At 36.5% G+C, this 15,983-nt stretch overlaps 1 protein-coding gene and 1 long non-coding RNA gene across 3 annotated transcripts; one reads left to right on the top strand and one right to left on the bottom strand.

Annotated features, from left to right (window-relative positions):
* The first annotated feature begins 607 nt into the window (after positions 1-607).
* On the top strand, positions 608-14,602 carry LOC114646145 (uncharacterized). The gene is made up of 3 exons (XM_028794155.2): positions 608-826; positions 5,945-5,999; positions 12,566-14,602. Exon 3 carries the CDS (start codon positions 12,609-12,611, stop codon positions 13,761-13,763), a length of 1,155 nt encoding a protein of 384 aa, XP_028649988.1. The 5' UTR covers positions 608-826; positions 5,945-5,999; positions 12,566-12,608; the 3' UTR covers positions 13,764-14,602.
* Positions 2,110-4,757, bottom strand: LOC114646146 (uncharacterized). Of its 2 annotated transcripts, none has more exons than XR_007934119.1 (2): positions 4,626-4,757; positions 2,110-2,561 (listed from the first exon to the last, which is right to left on the bottom strand). It is a non-coding gene; the product is annotated as an uncharacterized LOC114646146 (long non-coding RNA). The 2 variants fall into 2 exon arrangements; XR_003715278.2 differs by having other exon boundaries at positions 4,096-4,722.
* Positions 14,603-15,983: the final 1,381 nt, after the last annotated feature.

Genomic DNA, 15,983 nt, shown 5'->3' with positions numbered 1-15,983 from the left:
AATATATTTATGTCAACTTATTTTGAAAGTTTAACTATTTGAAAACCAAAACTTAACCCTTTACTTTAGAGAATAATAGTGAAGAGTATTTGCACAGTTCATGACATTTAAAGAAATAAGTTATTTAATTAGGCTTGTCACCTACAGAGACACTCTTTTTGCAAAGGATAGCTATTTAATTAAATTAATTATTACAAATACTGTCTGTACTTGTAAATATAAACAGTAAATAAGGTTCAAAACAACATTTGCAGAATGTCTGCAGAATAGAAAGTTTTTGTTGCAGAATTATTGTTTAAAGGTTGCAGAATTGGACATTGTACAGGACAGAATCCTAGTAAATAACTAAAACTGGAAAAAAAGATGTCTAATTACTTCTAAATCTTTTTTAAGAAATCTAAACTGCAGGGAGCCTGAGTCCAAGTGTACTGTGACTGTTAGATCAGCAGCAGCAGTTTTCAAACTTACACAAAGCCTATTCCATCTCTGATTTGCCCCTTCCAAAAAGGGTGACACCCACAAAAAATTAAATTAACCAATCAGAAGTAGAAGCATGGAAATGTCCCACCTCTGGTTACACCTTTTTTAAATAATATTTCTAGTCTGCAGGCATTAGACAGAGGGAGAAAAGGAGAGGAGGCACAAACTGAGAAGACTTTGTGACTGAGTGGGGTGACCCAGGAAAGCTGTGGGAACTTCTTGTAACATCTAACAAAAGTCACTTCATCAGTGACAGAGAATACCAAGAGGACACAGTGGCCTTTGAGGCAGTAAAGAAGTGTTTTTGTTCTTTATTTTCCTGCTGCTGGGCTATACATCATCTAGGGTAAGTCAGTGATTTATTCTTTATGATAACTAAATTCCTTGGAGCAATGTAACAAGTGACTCTTTGAATATGAAATATTAAAGTAGAATTACAAAGTACTCATTATTAGATTTCATTAAAGGACTTTTTAAATTCGTTTTCATCACTTTTCCTCAATTAAAAACTTTTTTTTTTATTTTTTGGGTGTGGGAGTCCACCATAGTTAAAAGCCTAAAGTTTTAGTTGTCAGCCATGATGGAAGGATTTAAATTGTAGAGTAACAATAATAACTTCAAGTTGTATTTATTTATTTTTTATTCACTTTGCCATAAACTGTTTTTTATTTTGTTTTAGCGAATACATTATCCTTTAAGCAGCAAACAGGATGTATCACATTTGTTATTTGACCCAAAAAAAAGATTTAAAAATATTAAAAGTCAGATTAGAATCTGTTTTTTTGCTTTATATTTATATTTTATAAACAAAGAGTAAGAAATATAACAAAAATAATAGATTTTTCAAGTGTGATGCTTGAAAATAAGTATATTATTCTTTTGGGTCTTTTTATATAAAGTAAGATTGTGTGTTATTCCCATCCATTTTTCAGTGCTTGCTTTAACATTTTCCAAGATAGACCCTTATTGTCACTCTTTTTAAATCTTTAAATGTCCTGCTTGCTGCTTTTTAATTGTCTGATAAATGGTAGGAACAATTAAGCCCTTTAAAGGCACACCTATAATATTCAGTTTCCCTAGCGGTCTAATCTGGAAATGCAACCCTATCTCCCAGTGCTTGAATAGACTTACTCCTCATAAAAACAGCACAAAAACATATTATTATGACCTGAATATCAGCTTGTTATTTGAGTTTAACTCATTTTCATTTATTCATGACATATGTAACGGAATGTAACTGGAATTCCATGACTCATTCTAATATAAATTACAACACTTCTAACAATTAGGTTACTTGTGTATAAATGTATTATTGATATATTTAAAGAAATTGTTCACTATTGAAAATAAATATTTATAAAGTTAAGTCTTGTAAAGTTTCACAAAGAGTTAAAGCTGAAAGTGCCCTTCACAATCTGCCTCTGTTATGCTGTGGAGGTCTTGAGAGAATGGAGGAGAATTCATAATGAGAACCAAAGACAAAATGATACTGTCCTTTTGTGTGAAGGGGTGGGATGAGGGGCGGGAAATAAGAAGCAGCTATTCATGGGACCGCCCTCAGAAAATAAAAGCAACTGCAGTAGCATGGGACAGCAGCCCTGATCAAAATGATTATATAAATGGCAAAAGTTGATTGCTTGCATTTTTTTATTATTGTTCTTAAGGCATGAGTAAAAGACAATAGGGTGGAATAATATAATGTAAGAACAATAGTAAACAGAATTACAGGATTTTATGCTGTCATTTTCCATATATATACCTGTGACATTTTTCTCAGACATGTACCTTACAGTCATTTTTCATTTTATGATTTTTCATGGTTTTTTCATGTCTTCAGTTCTTCACCTTTATATTGCCTAAGAAAACATAATCAGACTGTATTACTCCTTTCTATCATATACATTATGACATGTAACATTATTAAGGTAGTGTCTAAGAATACATTTAGACAATAGATAAGAATCAAGCACTTGCCTTCCCATAATAGTTGCAGATGGATCCATGGTTACGTGCTTTTAGAAGATCACCACCGTTACAGTGAACACCACAGAGCAACTCTCCTTCTTTTTAACTTCGATATTCTGTAAGGTGACAGGTTAGTACTGCTGATTTACAGCTTCCAAGACTGGACTCGAATCCCCAACCCCCCAGGTTCTCCCTATGTCCCTGTTAGTTTGCTGTTTTTCCCTTTTGCCTCAGACAGGCATGTTAGTTTAAGTGCCAAAACGTAATTTTGTCATGTGTGAGTATGCACTGTACCTGAATGTGCCGTGTGATGGTTTAATGTCCTGTCCAGGGTGTGTTCTTGCTTTGGACCAATACTACCAGTTTAGGATGTGGTGCCATGTGACTCTATACTTAAGTTAAGTGGGTTAAGAAATTAGGTGACAGGATGGTGGCACTGTGGCTAGTGCTGCTGCCTCACAACTCAAAATTCCTCAGTCCATGTCCTGGGCCAGCCACTTCTGTTTGGAGTCTGCATGTTCTTCCAGTGTCTATGTGAGACTTCCTACAGCTACTCTGGTTCTCCTCCCATCCATTAAAGACATGTATGCTAGTTTGTCTATTGAAACCAAATTGGTCTTGTTTAGGTATAATGTAGTTTTTCACTTTAATGGAGGAACATCTTGTTCTGGGTTTGTTTCTGCTTTTGGTCAATACTTCCATCTTATCCTGGGGTACCATGTGACTCTACAGTTAGGTTATGGGTGATGGCATAATAACACTGTGGTTAGTGCTGCTACCTCACTGTTTATGAGATGTATGTTTAAATGCTAGGCCAGTAACTGTCTGTGTGGAAGTTTCATGCTTTCTCCATCTCTGTGCGAGTCTTTTTTGAGGTACGCTCTTTTCCTTCCACATACCAAAGATGTGCATGTTGGGCTGATAAGTCACTCTACGTTGGTGCAGTAGAGAGTGTGTGGGTGCCAGGGTTGGTTCTGCCTTACATCCAGATATGTCTAGAGAGTCCCTTAGCCAGTAACACTTCTTTAACCTAAACACTCCACCCCATGACATTGAAGTGAATAAAATGGATTTGAAAATGGAGTGATTATTGATTCTAAGATCACATTCATTGAAATAGTCCGTCCCATTTATGTTGGCTGCTAAAGATCAGTGTTTCACATTTCTCCTGAGAAAAACATCTCTGATTCTGGATTTTGGGCAAGTCAGTTTTAAACAGTTCAGTATGGCTGGATCTGTCTTTTAGTTAAATTACAAATGACTAATCTCTCAGAAAACTGGTAGTTTATTGTGCAGAAACTTTTTTATTGCAATGTGTAATGGTGTAGTTTGGACATTTTGGGCTCATATTGACTAAACTCTACACTGACATGCAGTTTAATGCTGGATCTGAGAGATAATCAGCTTCACTGTGCTGAAGTCTGGTGCATTGTGGTTATTTAGTGTCTCGAGAGAAGTACGTGGAGCAAGACCTGGACCTGCTAATGGCTGCTAGGTCTGTACCACAGATGAAGTTGTCCTGCTAATACCTGGGAGCTCTTAATATTTCTGCAACAGCTCCAATGTTTTCACCATCATGAAAAGCTGAAACTTGTTTCCAGGAATAAAAAAAATATGAATTAACCTAAGTAATCAAAAAAAAGAAGTTACCTTAAAACCTCTGCCAGTGTGACTGGAATCTCTAATATGTAAGACAGATAGAGGAATGTGCTGTTCAGAGAAAGTTGTGAAGTGGAACATTGCTGTCCCGGGGTCATCTTAAACAACATGGAAGAGCAAACATTAAAATAAAATTACAGAAGAGTTGAAACATAAACACATTTGTTGTATCTTACAAAGATTCCTTTACTGAGCTTAACTGCTGTAACCTTTTTCCATTATGGGCCTGAAGCTTTAGGCCATATGTGTGACAGTAAAAGCACAAGCCTTAAATTGAATTCACCTTAAAATGATTGTTTTTATAGTAATTACTATTAATGCAAAAAATAAAACATGATCAAATGTGCAAATAGTAATACTTATGCAAATATACCCATGCATTCTGAACTAAGATTGCAGTCAAGAATTAAGTATGACTGGATCATATCTGACTATTGCATCTTCATCTTTTCCACATTTTTCAAAGCTAAAATAAATCATAAAAGGACCCCTCATTACAATCTGAAAGCCATTAAACTTACCTTTGGTGTAGTACATTGCTACGTACAAAGAGAAAATATTGCAGCTTCCAGTGTGTGAAGTGCCTCCTACCAGACAAGAAAGATAAGCTTGAGTTTATATGAGTAGCGATGGCTTTGAGCTGTGAGTCTAACGAACCTTTGCTTCTCCTCTTTTGAAACCCTGCCTTGTAGGTGTGGCTTTTAATGTCACAAGGAGGCAGTGCACTTTACCGGAAACACTGGGAGCTGCTCAAATATTGAACCGGAACAGGAAAGCAAAATTCCTATCAGCTTAACAGAATAGAGCAATATATTCAATTTAATAACAAGCTTTTAATAACATATTAAATGTATTTCAATGCTCTTGTGACACCATAATCAGCAAAGTGTGCCTCATTGAAAAGTATACCACAGCATGATAAATTTGAAATATATGAAAAATATGATCATTTTTAAAGATAAAGAGCACAGCCTTAACCAAAAAATGCAAAAGTAAAAAAGGTTTATCTGTTTGAATCAGTTGTTTTGTTGTTCCATTAGGGAATTTAGAAAGCCCAGCCATTAGAGTCCCCAACTCATTTTTATGTGCTTTCTTGATGGCTCTGTCATCACTGTCTTTTGAAAGCTAATGAAAATGAGTCACTGTAGGGGACAAAATGAGTATTTTTAACACTGAAACAAAAAAGAAGACAGAGATTCCCACTAAGAGAGACAATATGAGAATTCTAGTATTTCCTAAGATGAAACTTTGAGAAAATAATTGCACTTTGGCTTGCACGGAGAATTGGTTCTTGCCTTGCACTCAACACAGACACTTATTGTGAGCATACATTGAAAAAACTAACTTCAATAAATAAATTATTTTGCAGCATCTGTCATCATAAATTGTATACTGAAGACATTTAGTAGAGCAGCACTTTGAACTAGTCGAATTTCACACCATTTCCACTTGTCCTGGTGAAACTGTTGATCTTTGGTTTATGTTAAAAAATGCTAAATGTGTAAATGTGCAGCCAAAGAAATTTAGTTTTTTACTTCACCCAAATAAAAATCCAACAAGCAGCTTCTAATCTGCAGGGCCTGGATATGTTCTACAGTAGAGTAACAATGAGATAAAAATTGCTATAGTACTGAAAAGCAAAGAGGAACACCAACTGAACAAGCAAGTTATGTCTAAATCAGGATTCTGTAAAGTGAAAAGACACATGTACCGTATACCAGGTGGAAAAATGCTAGCAAGAAGCAAAACTCATCAAACACAATTTATCTCCAAAAAATGCCAACATTCAATTATGGTGCAATTTACATTCATTCACTGTGCTTTATAATTTCCTCTGCAGGTCTTTCCCGCTCCACCGCAGTTGGTGCTCTGCTGGACAAGAAGCACAGGAAGAGGTAGGAAGTACAGAATGATTGTTAGACCTCCTTACAATTATATATTATAAATTTTATATCAAGTATCACATTTTACAGCTACAGTAAATTATAAACTGATATAGAGAAATCAAGAATGATTAAAACCCTATGAAAAGTAATGTATTAATCTGGCAGTTCGCAGCACCATACAAGGTCATTTTATTTTGTGTTGAAGAGAAGGTCAGGCTGATTCATATAGAAAGAAGAGGACACAGAATAATACAAAATTATAGTTCTGGTTGTCCTGCATGTGCCCATCTTGCTTTGGACTATCAATAAAATCAATTGTGACCTCCTACTTTTATCTCCTCCTCTGATAAATAAAGTTCTATCTATCTATCTATCTATCTATCTATCTATCTATCTATCTATCTATCTATCTATCTATCTATCTATCTATCTATCTATCTATCTATCTATCTATCTATCTATCTATCTATCTATCTATCTATCTATCTATCTATCTATCTATCTATCCTTATCTCGTAACTGTAATTAAATGAAAACTGGCATTCATATAACAGTATCATTCACCTACCTCTGCTTTTGGGACAAATCAATAATAACCTTAAAATTGTCAAGAACCCCTCAACATTAGCCTTCAATAGCAACACGCCCTAAACTCCTAAAAATTGGGCATCATGTCTGCTACATCTTCATTTTACAAGGAGCCTTTCAGTTGTTTTTTTGCTCCTTAGCACTGCCTTATTTACAACAAAGGCCTTTGGAAGAGTTTCTCTCATTGCTACACATATCTGGCATCCTACCCATACCTTTTTCCTAAAAGGGCCATCCTATGACAAATAAATTAGAAATCAGCCATCCATCCATTTTCAAAACCTGCTTTATTCTGACCATGTAAACTCAGAGAAAAATTGAAAGAAATTAATCTGTTACACAACACAATTGAGATTGCAAAATCCTTTAAATGTCATTAATGTGACGCTGTACTGTTTAAATGTAGTGTAAATAACATGTTTACAAAGTAAAGAAACAATTTTTGCTGATAACTTGTTAATGCTGTTGTGTTGTGTGAGATGCCTTTTAAAAAGCTGCATCCTGTAAGGCAACCATGGTAGAAAATCAAAGAGAATTTCATAATGAAAAAGAGAAAAGCCAAGCAAAATGACACCTTTTATTGGCTAACTAGAAAGATTACAATATGCAAGCTTTCGAGGCAACTCAGGCCCCTTCTTCATTCATAATGGCTAACACGGTACAGCACCCTAGTACTACAGATAATGAAAAAGAAAAAAACTTCACAGATGCTGTAGGTAATCTGCAAAGTGCCAATTAAATTATATGCTTCTTAAGGAGTATTTTATGTAGGAATGGCAGATCAGAAAAGACACAGAACAGGCAGCAGTGTATGTTACAAGGCAGGTGTGGCCATGAGAAGGGCAAGAATGGGCCTCAACGGTATTTGTATGATGCTTGTTACTTTGAAGAGACGGCAGTGATAAGACTGAAGTAGGAGCCTAGACATGCCTGTTTGATTACTTACATGTCTTCTTAGTCCACAGCAGTTTGAATACCAAACTTAAACTATGGGAAAGAAAAACCTAATAGGAACTTTACTTGCAACAAATGTTTTAAAAACTTAAAGATTTTTCAGTAACAGCTTTAGATTTTATCTTTAGATTGCTGAATGCTGAACTTTAGATTTAACTTTAGATTTTTCAGTAATAGCATCAAGTCTACTGAAAAGGTGGATACGGAGAGAGAGACATTTATTAGTTAATGCCACCAAATGATAATCACTTACAACATTAAGAACCAATTTTTGATAGTCTTCTTAAATATTATTATTTTTTTATTTACATTTTAAAGTAGCACAGTGATTAGTACTGATATCACACAGTTCCTGGTGGACTAGATTCAAACCCCAACTCTGCCACAGTAAAAATAGACAATGCACAATTTTCTTGTTTCTTTTGGGGTTTTTCCCCTGCTTAATCTTAATTCAGGGTTACCATTTCAGAACTTATTCCAGCTGTCCTGACCACAAGATACGATGTTAATGTATCTCGGGAGCCACTCAAATGCGTAATAACAGATCTTGAGCCAAAAAGAGTGTTGGGGAAACCAGATGGCCCTTCGTTTAATCCAGAAAGAATGAGGGAAAAGTGCCCGAAAACAAAAAATAGCACACAAAGGTGCTAAAACAAGAAAAGAAAGCAGTGATTCTGAGCTCAGACACAAACTGACTACCTCCTTCCAGTCCCGGTTGGGTTTGTAGAACTGATTCCTGGAGGGGACGGGTTGTAATGGCGTGGACCCGGAAGTGAGATACAATACAATACAATACAATTTATTTTTGTATAGCCCAAAATCACAGAAGAGGTGTGGCAATTGAGCTTTAACAGGCCCTTTTGAGAGCCCCTTATCCTTGACTCTCTAACAAGACAAGGAAAAACTCTCCAAAAAACCCTAGTAGGGAAAAATGGAAGAAACCTTGGGAAAGGCAGTTCAAACCTACCTTTCTAGGTAGGTTGGGTGTGCAGTGATTGTCAAAAAAAGGGGTAAATAGAATACAATACACAGAACAGAACACAAGTAATCCTCAATACAATACAATAGTAAAATTAAAATATTACAAGTACAGAGCAGAATTCAACAGTAGAGGTTATCACATAATACGATTTGGATTTGTTTAGAGTCCTGGAGGCCTTGGCCATTAAGCTGTCTCCCCCTATTGGCCATTCTATAGCTGAGACAGCGCTGGGCCAGCTATTCTGATGAAAGGACCCCTCTACCCAACGATTCCTGTGATCCTCCATTAGAGATGACTTTACCTTAGGCAGGCAAAACAACTTGGCAGGTGGCCCGTGGCACCAAGTGCCACATTTGAGATCACTCGGTTCCCCTGAAGTGAGGATGGTAAAAGTGATTGTGTTAGCAAGAGTGATCCCTCTCAGCCCTGGGTGATTGCGCCTTCAGGATACCTCCTAATCACACTTGCCTGACAAAACATACACATTGACCAATCATATTGCCGGTTAACCTGCATTGAGAACATGCAGACTCTATGAAGACAGTGTTCAACTATTGGATTCAAACACAGGACCTTGGATCTGTGAGACAGCAGCGCTAACCACTGCATTACACTGCCCAGGATTAGATCAACTGACAACTCTAAATCTGTGAGGTACAAGCAGGTATGAAGGATTCCTGGTGCTGACTTACTGACTGATTTGGTTCATTCCTACCTCACAACATTGATGTTGGGTTACACTCTGGACCTAAAATTGAATGGATTGAATGGATGGGAAATTTCTATTTTAGTACATATACAGTAGTTTAGGTGTATACATCAAAATATCGCTATTAAGCAGTTTAAACAGACAGACAGATACTTGGACCTTGGTATTGTCTTCTATAGGCAGGTTCAATGTACAAAGGTTAATTAAAACTGAGCATTAAATAAACTTAACAGTAAATGAAAAGTGATGCCGTGTGTGAAGTATGTGAAAAGGTGTTAAACCTTGCGGATTCCTGTCAACTAAAGTATAATCCTAAAATAGATACTATAACAAACAACTCATAAGGAGGTTTAAAACCAGTATAAGTCTCACTAAAATTCACAATTTCTCTTGAAGGGTGGAATTCAAATAACTGGGGTGGGAGGACTTCTGTCACAAATGTAGTTTGGACCTTCTTATATGTGTAACAGATAAAAATACTTTAGGGAAGCTGCTGAGAATATGTAAGCTATATAAATGTAAAGAATTATTATTATTATTATTAAGAGCAAGAGAGCTCAGAGAAGTTCATGCAACACGATGTTAAACTGCATAGCTGGAGGGGGTAACTGCTCTGCATTTGCTAGGGATGTTATTGTATACTTGAGATTTTATCGACCTCCTGATCAATTTACATTTTAATCTTATCTCTTAGCAAGCACTCTGACCATAGGAAAGGCGCTATATAAATAAAATGTATTATTATTATTATTAATTGCCAAATTAATGTGAAAGTCTTTTAATAGCTATCCTCAAAAGTAAGGAAAACCATCAGGCCAATAAAGAACTACCCAGAAAATGAGAGCTTTATAATTTATGGTCAGTATTCAATGAGCTGCAGATAAAGAAATCCTTGCTTGACCGCTTATCGGCCAACACCAAAAGAATGCAGAATTCAAGAGGAAAACTAAAGCAGATGTTGAAATTGTTGCCAAGGTTATACATTGTGGTCTGCAGAGACCATTGTGGAAAGTTACAAAAAAGAAATTTGTAGTGAATAATAATTATGCATTATATGTTATGATATATTTTATTTCTAAAAAACTTAATTAAAGTACAATAAGTCAGAAGCCATGAGCCTGAATAAGCTTTCAGCAGGTCATCCTTTTGGGCCACCAGATAATGGAATGGATATAGACCATTACAAAATACACTGCCTGGCCAAAAAAAAAGTCACCACCAAACAAAAAAGGTCACACACTCTAATATTTCGTTGGACTGCCTTTAGCTTTGATTACGGCACGCATTCGCTGTGGCATTGTTTCGATAAGCTTCTGCAATGTCACAAGATTTAGTTCCATCCAGTGTTGCATTCATTTTTCACCAAGATCTTGCATTGATGATGGTAGAGTCTGACCGCTGTGCAAAGCCTTCTCCAGCACATCCCAAAGATTCTCAATGGGGTTAAGGTCTGGACTCTGTGGTGGCCAATCCATGTGTAAAAATGATGTCTCATGCTCCCTGAACCACTCTTTCACAATTTGAGCCCGATGAATCCTGGCATTGTCATCTTGGAATATGCCGTGCCATCAGGGAAGAAAAATCCATTGATGGAATAACCTGGTCATTCAGTATATTCAGATAGTGGAAATGCTCTTACTTTCACTATTAAACGTAGACCTGAGTTCTACTGTTGTTTTTCTTCGATTTGATTTCACCAAACGTTTAAGTGATCACCGATCACGATCATTCAGGATTTTTTTCTGGCCACATTTCTTCCTCGAAGATGATGAGTCCCCACTATACTTCCAGTTTTTAATAATGCGTTGGACAGTTCTTAACCCAATTTTAGTAGTTTCTGCAATCTCCTTAGATGTTTTCTCTGCTTGATGCGTGCTAATGATTTGACCCTTCTCAAACAGACTAACATCTTTTCCACGACCACGAGATGTGTCTTTCGACATGGTTGTTTAAGAAATGAGAAGCAACTCATTGCACCAGTTGGGGTTAAATAACTTGTTGCCAGCTGAAAGATAATCGCCCATGCAGTAATTATCCAACAGGAGGCTCGTACCTATTTGCTTAGTTAAATCCAGGTGCGACTTTTTTTTTGGCCAGGCAGTGTAGGAATCTGCATTACTGCTAAAATATTCATTAATGTGAACAAATGTGATTGCTGATGAGCAGTAAGCATCCAAAGGCTGCATGTTCATTTGTCACCACCACTCACGTAAGGCCCTGTCACATTACATGATTTTCAGGCGTAGCCTTCATTTACATAATCTTAGCGAGTCTGAGGCAGTTGCTGCACACTCCCAGCACTTCGTTGTGTAGTCTGACATACCCAATGACTCAATCCAAGCAGTCTGAGACTCACTCTTAACTCATAAGGGTGGAGTTGAGAACCAATGAGCACTCAGCTGGAAGTACAAAGCATATGAAGTAGCTAAGAGCTAAAAGAACTGCGGCTGTTTTGGACAGAAGAGAGACCCCTGTGCCTGATGTTTTGCGTTTTATGTGGCATGACACAATGAAAAAAAAGAAAAAAAAAAAAAGCCTGAGATTGCAACTGAGCTTGACATGCCTGCAAAGCATACAGCCTCAGCTCTGTCAGAGAGTATGCTATTGCCTTTCAGAAACAGAGAAATGTGAAACTGAGCTGAAAAGTTGTCACGGAATCACCTAGTTTGTCAGCCCCTGCAATTTCTAGTCATGCAATCTGACATGCTCAGGTGATGAGATCAGCATTTGCAGTCATCAAGTTTGATATCCCCTCCAATCAGAAGTCATGTAATGTGCTACCAGCTTTACGGTATGATTCTAAGCATGTCATCTCAATAATTACGTGAAGCATAGTAATGCACACTATGAGTTCATTAGGCATTGCAGTTGTCATAAAAAGGACCCTTCCCGCAATCCCCATCAATACAATGAATAAATATGATGAAAGTGACATTTTTTTCTTTGTTGAAAATAAAGCCAAACAGTGTAAACAAAGTAGAAAACAAACAGATGACAACAAAAACTGTTTTGGTACCCTTTGTCTACCTACATGAACCCCTTTGTAGTCGGAGGGATGGCTTGCCTGCTTACCTTTCCCAAAGTACCAGTAAGCACCACTCTTGTCTATCTCTCTGTCTCTCCCTCTCTCAATCCTGGCCCTGACCTCTTCCTCCAGGGGTCACTTCTATGTGTGCTTTTTAGAGCTCATGTGCTACTAACAGACTAACAAGTGACAGAGTTGGCTTTGGAGTTAGGCACTGGAAAGGTCAACTTCATATTTACAACTTACATAAAAATAATTGAAAGGTATTCATCTTTCAGCTGACAGCCATTCTTAATAGTTTGCTTTTTTTCTTCCAGTGACTTCACAAATAATTGTTCCATAAGTTTAACATCACCAAACATGGATGAAGCAGTGAAGTATTTTTCAGATCACAAGGATGATGTTATTAAAGTAATGAACAGATTCCTAGATGGAGCAGAGGCTGTTTTAGAAATAGTTGGAGAGACTGTGCCAATTTGCTCCGTTGCCATAGCAGTCATACGATTTGCTCTAGATAATCAGGAGAGCTCGGAATCAGAATACGTCAAAAATCAACTCCAGAAAATCAGCGACAAACTGAATGATGTCTCAGAAAATCTTACAGATATTCGTAAAGAAATTGAAAAACTCGGCATGGATATTAAGTTCTCCGAAGTTGAGGAAAACATTAAAGGCCAATTTAGGAAGTATATGGAAATCTTAAATGAAGAACCTGAGTACAGAGAGAAAAAAGTGAAACGATTTAAGAACCACTTCAGCAACACCCGTGGGGATGGCAATCTCCATGAACTTTACGAGGGTGTGATTGGGGAAGGAAGCATTGCCATTCTGAAAACAGTACTGACTTACTGGGAAAAAAATCGCCGGGTTGTCGAAGACTTCTGCGCACATTTGAAATATCTTTTTGTCATTGGTATAAGTGCATTAATGGTTCACACAGCCTTGGAAAATGGAGATGTATCCAGGCAAGAGAAGTACTGGAAGGAGAAGATGGAAACAGTCGAATTGAAAATGAAATCTGCTGTGGAAGACTGCATAAACAATTTTGCAGCACAGGCAAAAATTGATACACAGAAATTCCTCAAATATGGCTACAGTGAAGATCTTGCTGATAACCTATTCAGTTTCTTACAGAAAAAATATGACTGGGTGTATTGGGCAGTGAGAGTGTATGGTCAATCTGATGGGTGGCTTACAAATTTGAAACTTGGCAGAAAATATCACAGCATTGTGGGGGAATCTCATTTTAAGTTCGATGATAATTGTAATGTTGTTGTGTCTTACTGTGTCAACCCACAGCCAATTGATGTGCGTAAAATTCAGCAAACATTTAGAGAGAGCAAAAAAAATAGGAATATGTGGAAGCTAGCTGAACATATTCACAGTGAAGTACCAAAGTGTGTGATTCATGCTATTCGGCAAAACAGCAAAATCTATGAAAAGACCAATTTTCCTGATGATTGCTATTGTCACGAACAACAAAAAAACTGCTATCTGTACGTGCATTCGGCGTAGAAGTGTTTGGAGAAGCAAGTATAAATGTAATCAATCAATGAAAGACGTTTCATTTACATGCTTTCTGCATTATTTTTAGTGCTCATGACATGACAAGAATCACATAAGTATACAATATAAAGAGGATCATAAAAACTTTACCTTTGTTGTCGAAATATATTTATCTTTTATGTGCTTATCAAAAAAGAATCAAATAAAGCATGCAAGAAGTGTTATCAGATATTTAAAATAAAAATAATGCACAAAATAAAGCTTGGGGTTTAGTTGGTGATAGGAAGACAGAAATGCACTTGTAGTGTGTAACGAATGCACATCTAACTGACAGACCATAAGACTGAACTGTACTGCAAGTCTGAGTTTATTAATATCTGTCGAAGGCGTTAGACATTATTATTATATTTAATTAGATTATTCAAAGGGGACTTTATTACATTTTATTCCAACTCTCTTTTGGGTCACTTGTGTGACTTACAGCAATGATAAACTTGTTTTTTTTCCACATACATTTTACTCATAGATTACCTGTACATGAATTAAGAGCCATAATCTTTTACCAGATAAATAAAAAATAAATATTAACTGTAAAACACTACAAATTGGAAATGTTTTAGTATTGTTGGGCATGAAACAATAAAATTTCATTCAGCAATTACTTACTTTTCATACCTTGTTTACTGCTATCACCTTGATTGTAGAATGTTCTTGCATAATGGTGGGGAAGGCAGAGAAGGTGGGTTCTATGATGAATAGTGTGGGATTATTCATTGTGATCGATTTGTGTGGACTATCTTTGGACATTGATGTAATTTTGGAAATTTCAATAAAAAATTAGTTCAGAACTTTTAGTAGTTTCTTTTTTTATGCAATAAAGATAAATGATGGTGAAGTAATAGTGAAGTAAGTAAGTGAAGTAATAGTGCTTAGCAATTTCATGTGTTGGGCATTCAAAAAAGTTGAGGGAAGGAAAGCACCTCTGTATTTGGTATGTTTTCTTTTTCCATTTTTAATTTAAATTATGGATCACTGAAACCTTAAAAATTGGAATAATATTACCAGTAATACATTGAAAATGAGAACAAAACAGATCTCGTGAATAACTTTATCTGATGCATGTGGTTGTAGAAACTCCTTCCTGCAGACACCTGTGCTTTGAAATTTCTTAATATCATCATATATGTACACCCTGACACATTATCATTAATGAATGAATCTGTAGTTTCAACTTTGAACTAACTGCTGTGGACATATGACATTTTTACCATCCATGAGAATTTCCCCCCTGCCATTGTTATCATTGTGTGCATTCCTCCTTCTACTGACACAGCTTTTTGTGACATCACAGGCTTGGTCACTGTCACCCTCCTCAAGTAGCACTTCAGTGTATTTATGATTATCTCTTTTGACTTTAATTATGCTGCTCTCCTGTTTATTCTGCCTGCATTTACCCAGTTTGTGAAGTTCTCAACTAGAAGTAGCAAGACTTTAGAAATGCTGTATGATAATGTTAAGTAGACATCCAACTTAATAAAATGATGTGTCTGTGTGTCCATCTGGTTTCCATGTCTCTGTCATTCCAAACATGGCACATCAGAAACATCTTTAGTAAAAAAATGCCAATAGATAATGCATCACAAAAATTAACACTGCTTTTATGACTCCATTATTAAATGGCATATAACAGAGATGTATGCATTGCTTTGTGCACTGTAAACATTAACGCTGATGTCTACATTGATTACTTAGATTTTAACCCATCCTACATGGGTAGCACAGCTAGTACTGCATATCACCACAGTACCATGTCTTTAAAAAGGGTCAGATGAAATCAGGATCTCAAGTTTCTAATGATGCAAGAACCAGTTAACACAACCAATGACTCCAATACAAGTGTGTAGGTAGACACCGGAGGCTAAAGAGCCCTTGAGGTAAAGTTTTAAGATAACAGACTAGGAAATACCCTTTGAATCAATGGGGAGGTCATTGATGGTGTAACTACATCTACTTCTGTGAAGCACTGTACCCATTGTGAGAGTGATGTGTTTACCTAAAAATACATTTTGGGTCACACATGATATAAAGGTTCTATTAAACATCAAATAGAGAAAATTTAGAAATTGGTGTAAGGAGAAGTAAAACATATCCATAGGGATCTAAAATAGGCTGGTGAGAACAAAAATCCTCAAAGGAGGAAGATGGAGAACAAGCTGCAACTAAATAATA

The sequence above is a fragment of the Erpetoichthys calabaricus genome, chromosome 2 (assembly GCF_900747795.2).
Source record: "Erpetoichthys calabaricus chromosome 2, fErpCal1.3, whole genome shotgun sequence".
NCBI classification, from domain to species: domain Eukaryota; kingdom Metazoa; phylum Chordata; class Cladistia; order Polypteriformes; family Polypteridae; genus Erpetoichthys; species Erpetoichthys calabaricus.
The sequence above is the reverse complement of the archived record's forward strand: the minus strand, read 5'-3'. Positions and strand labels throughout refer to the sequence as shown.

Coding starts and splice junctions, on each gene's coding strand:
- LOC114646145 (XM_028794155.2), top strand. CDS start 12,609: ATGGATGAAGCAGTGAAGTATTTTTCAGATCACAAGGATGATGTTATT.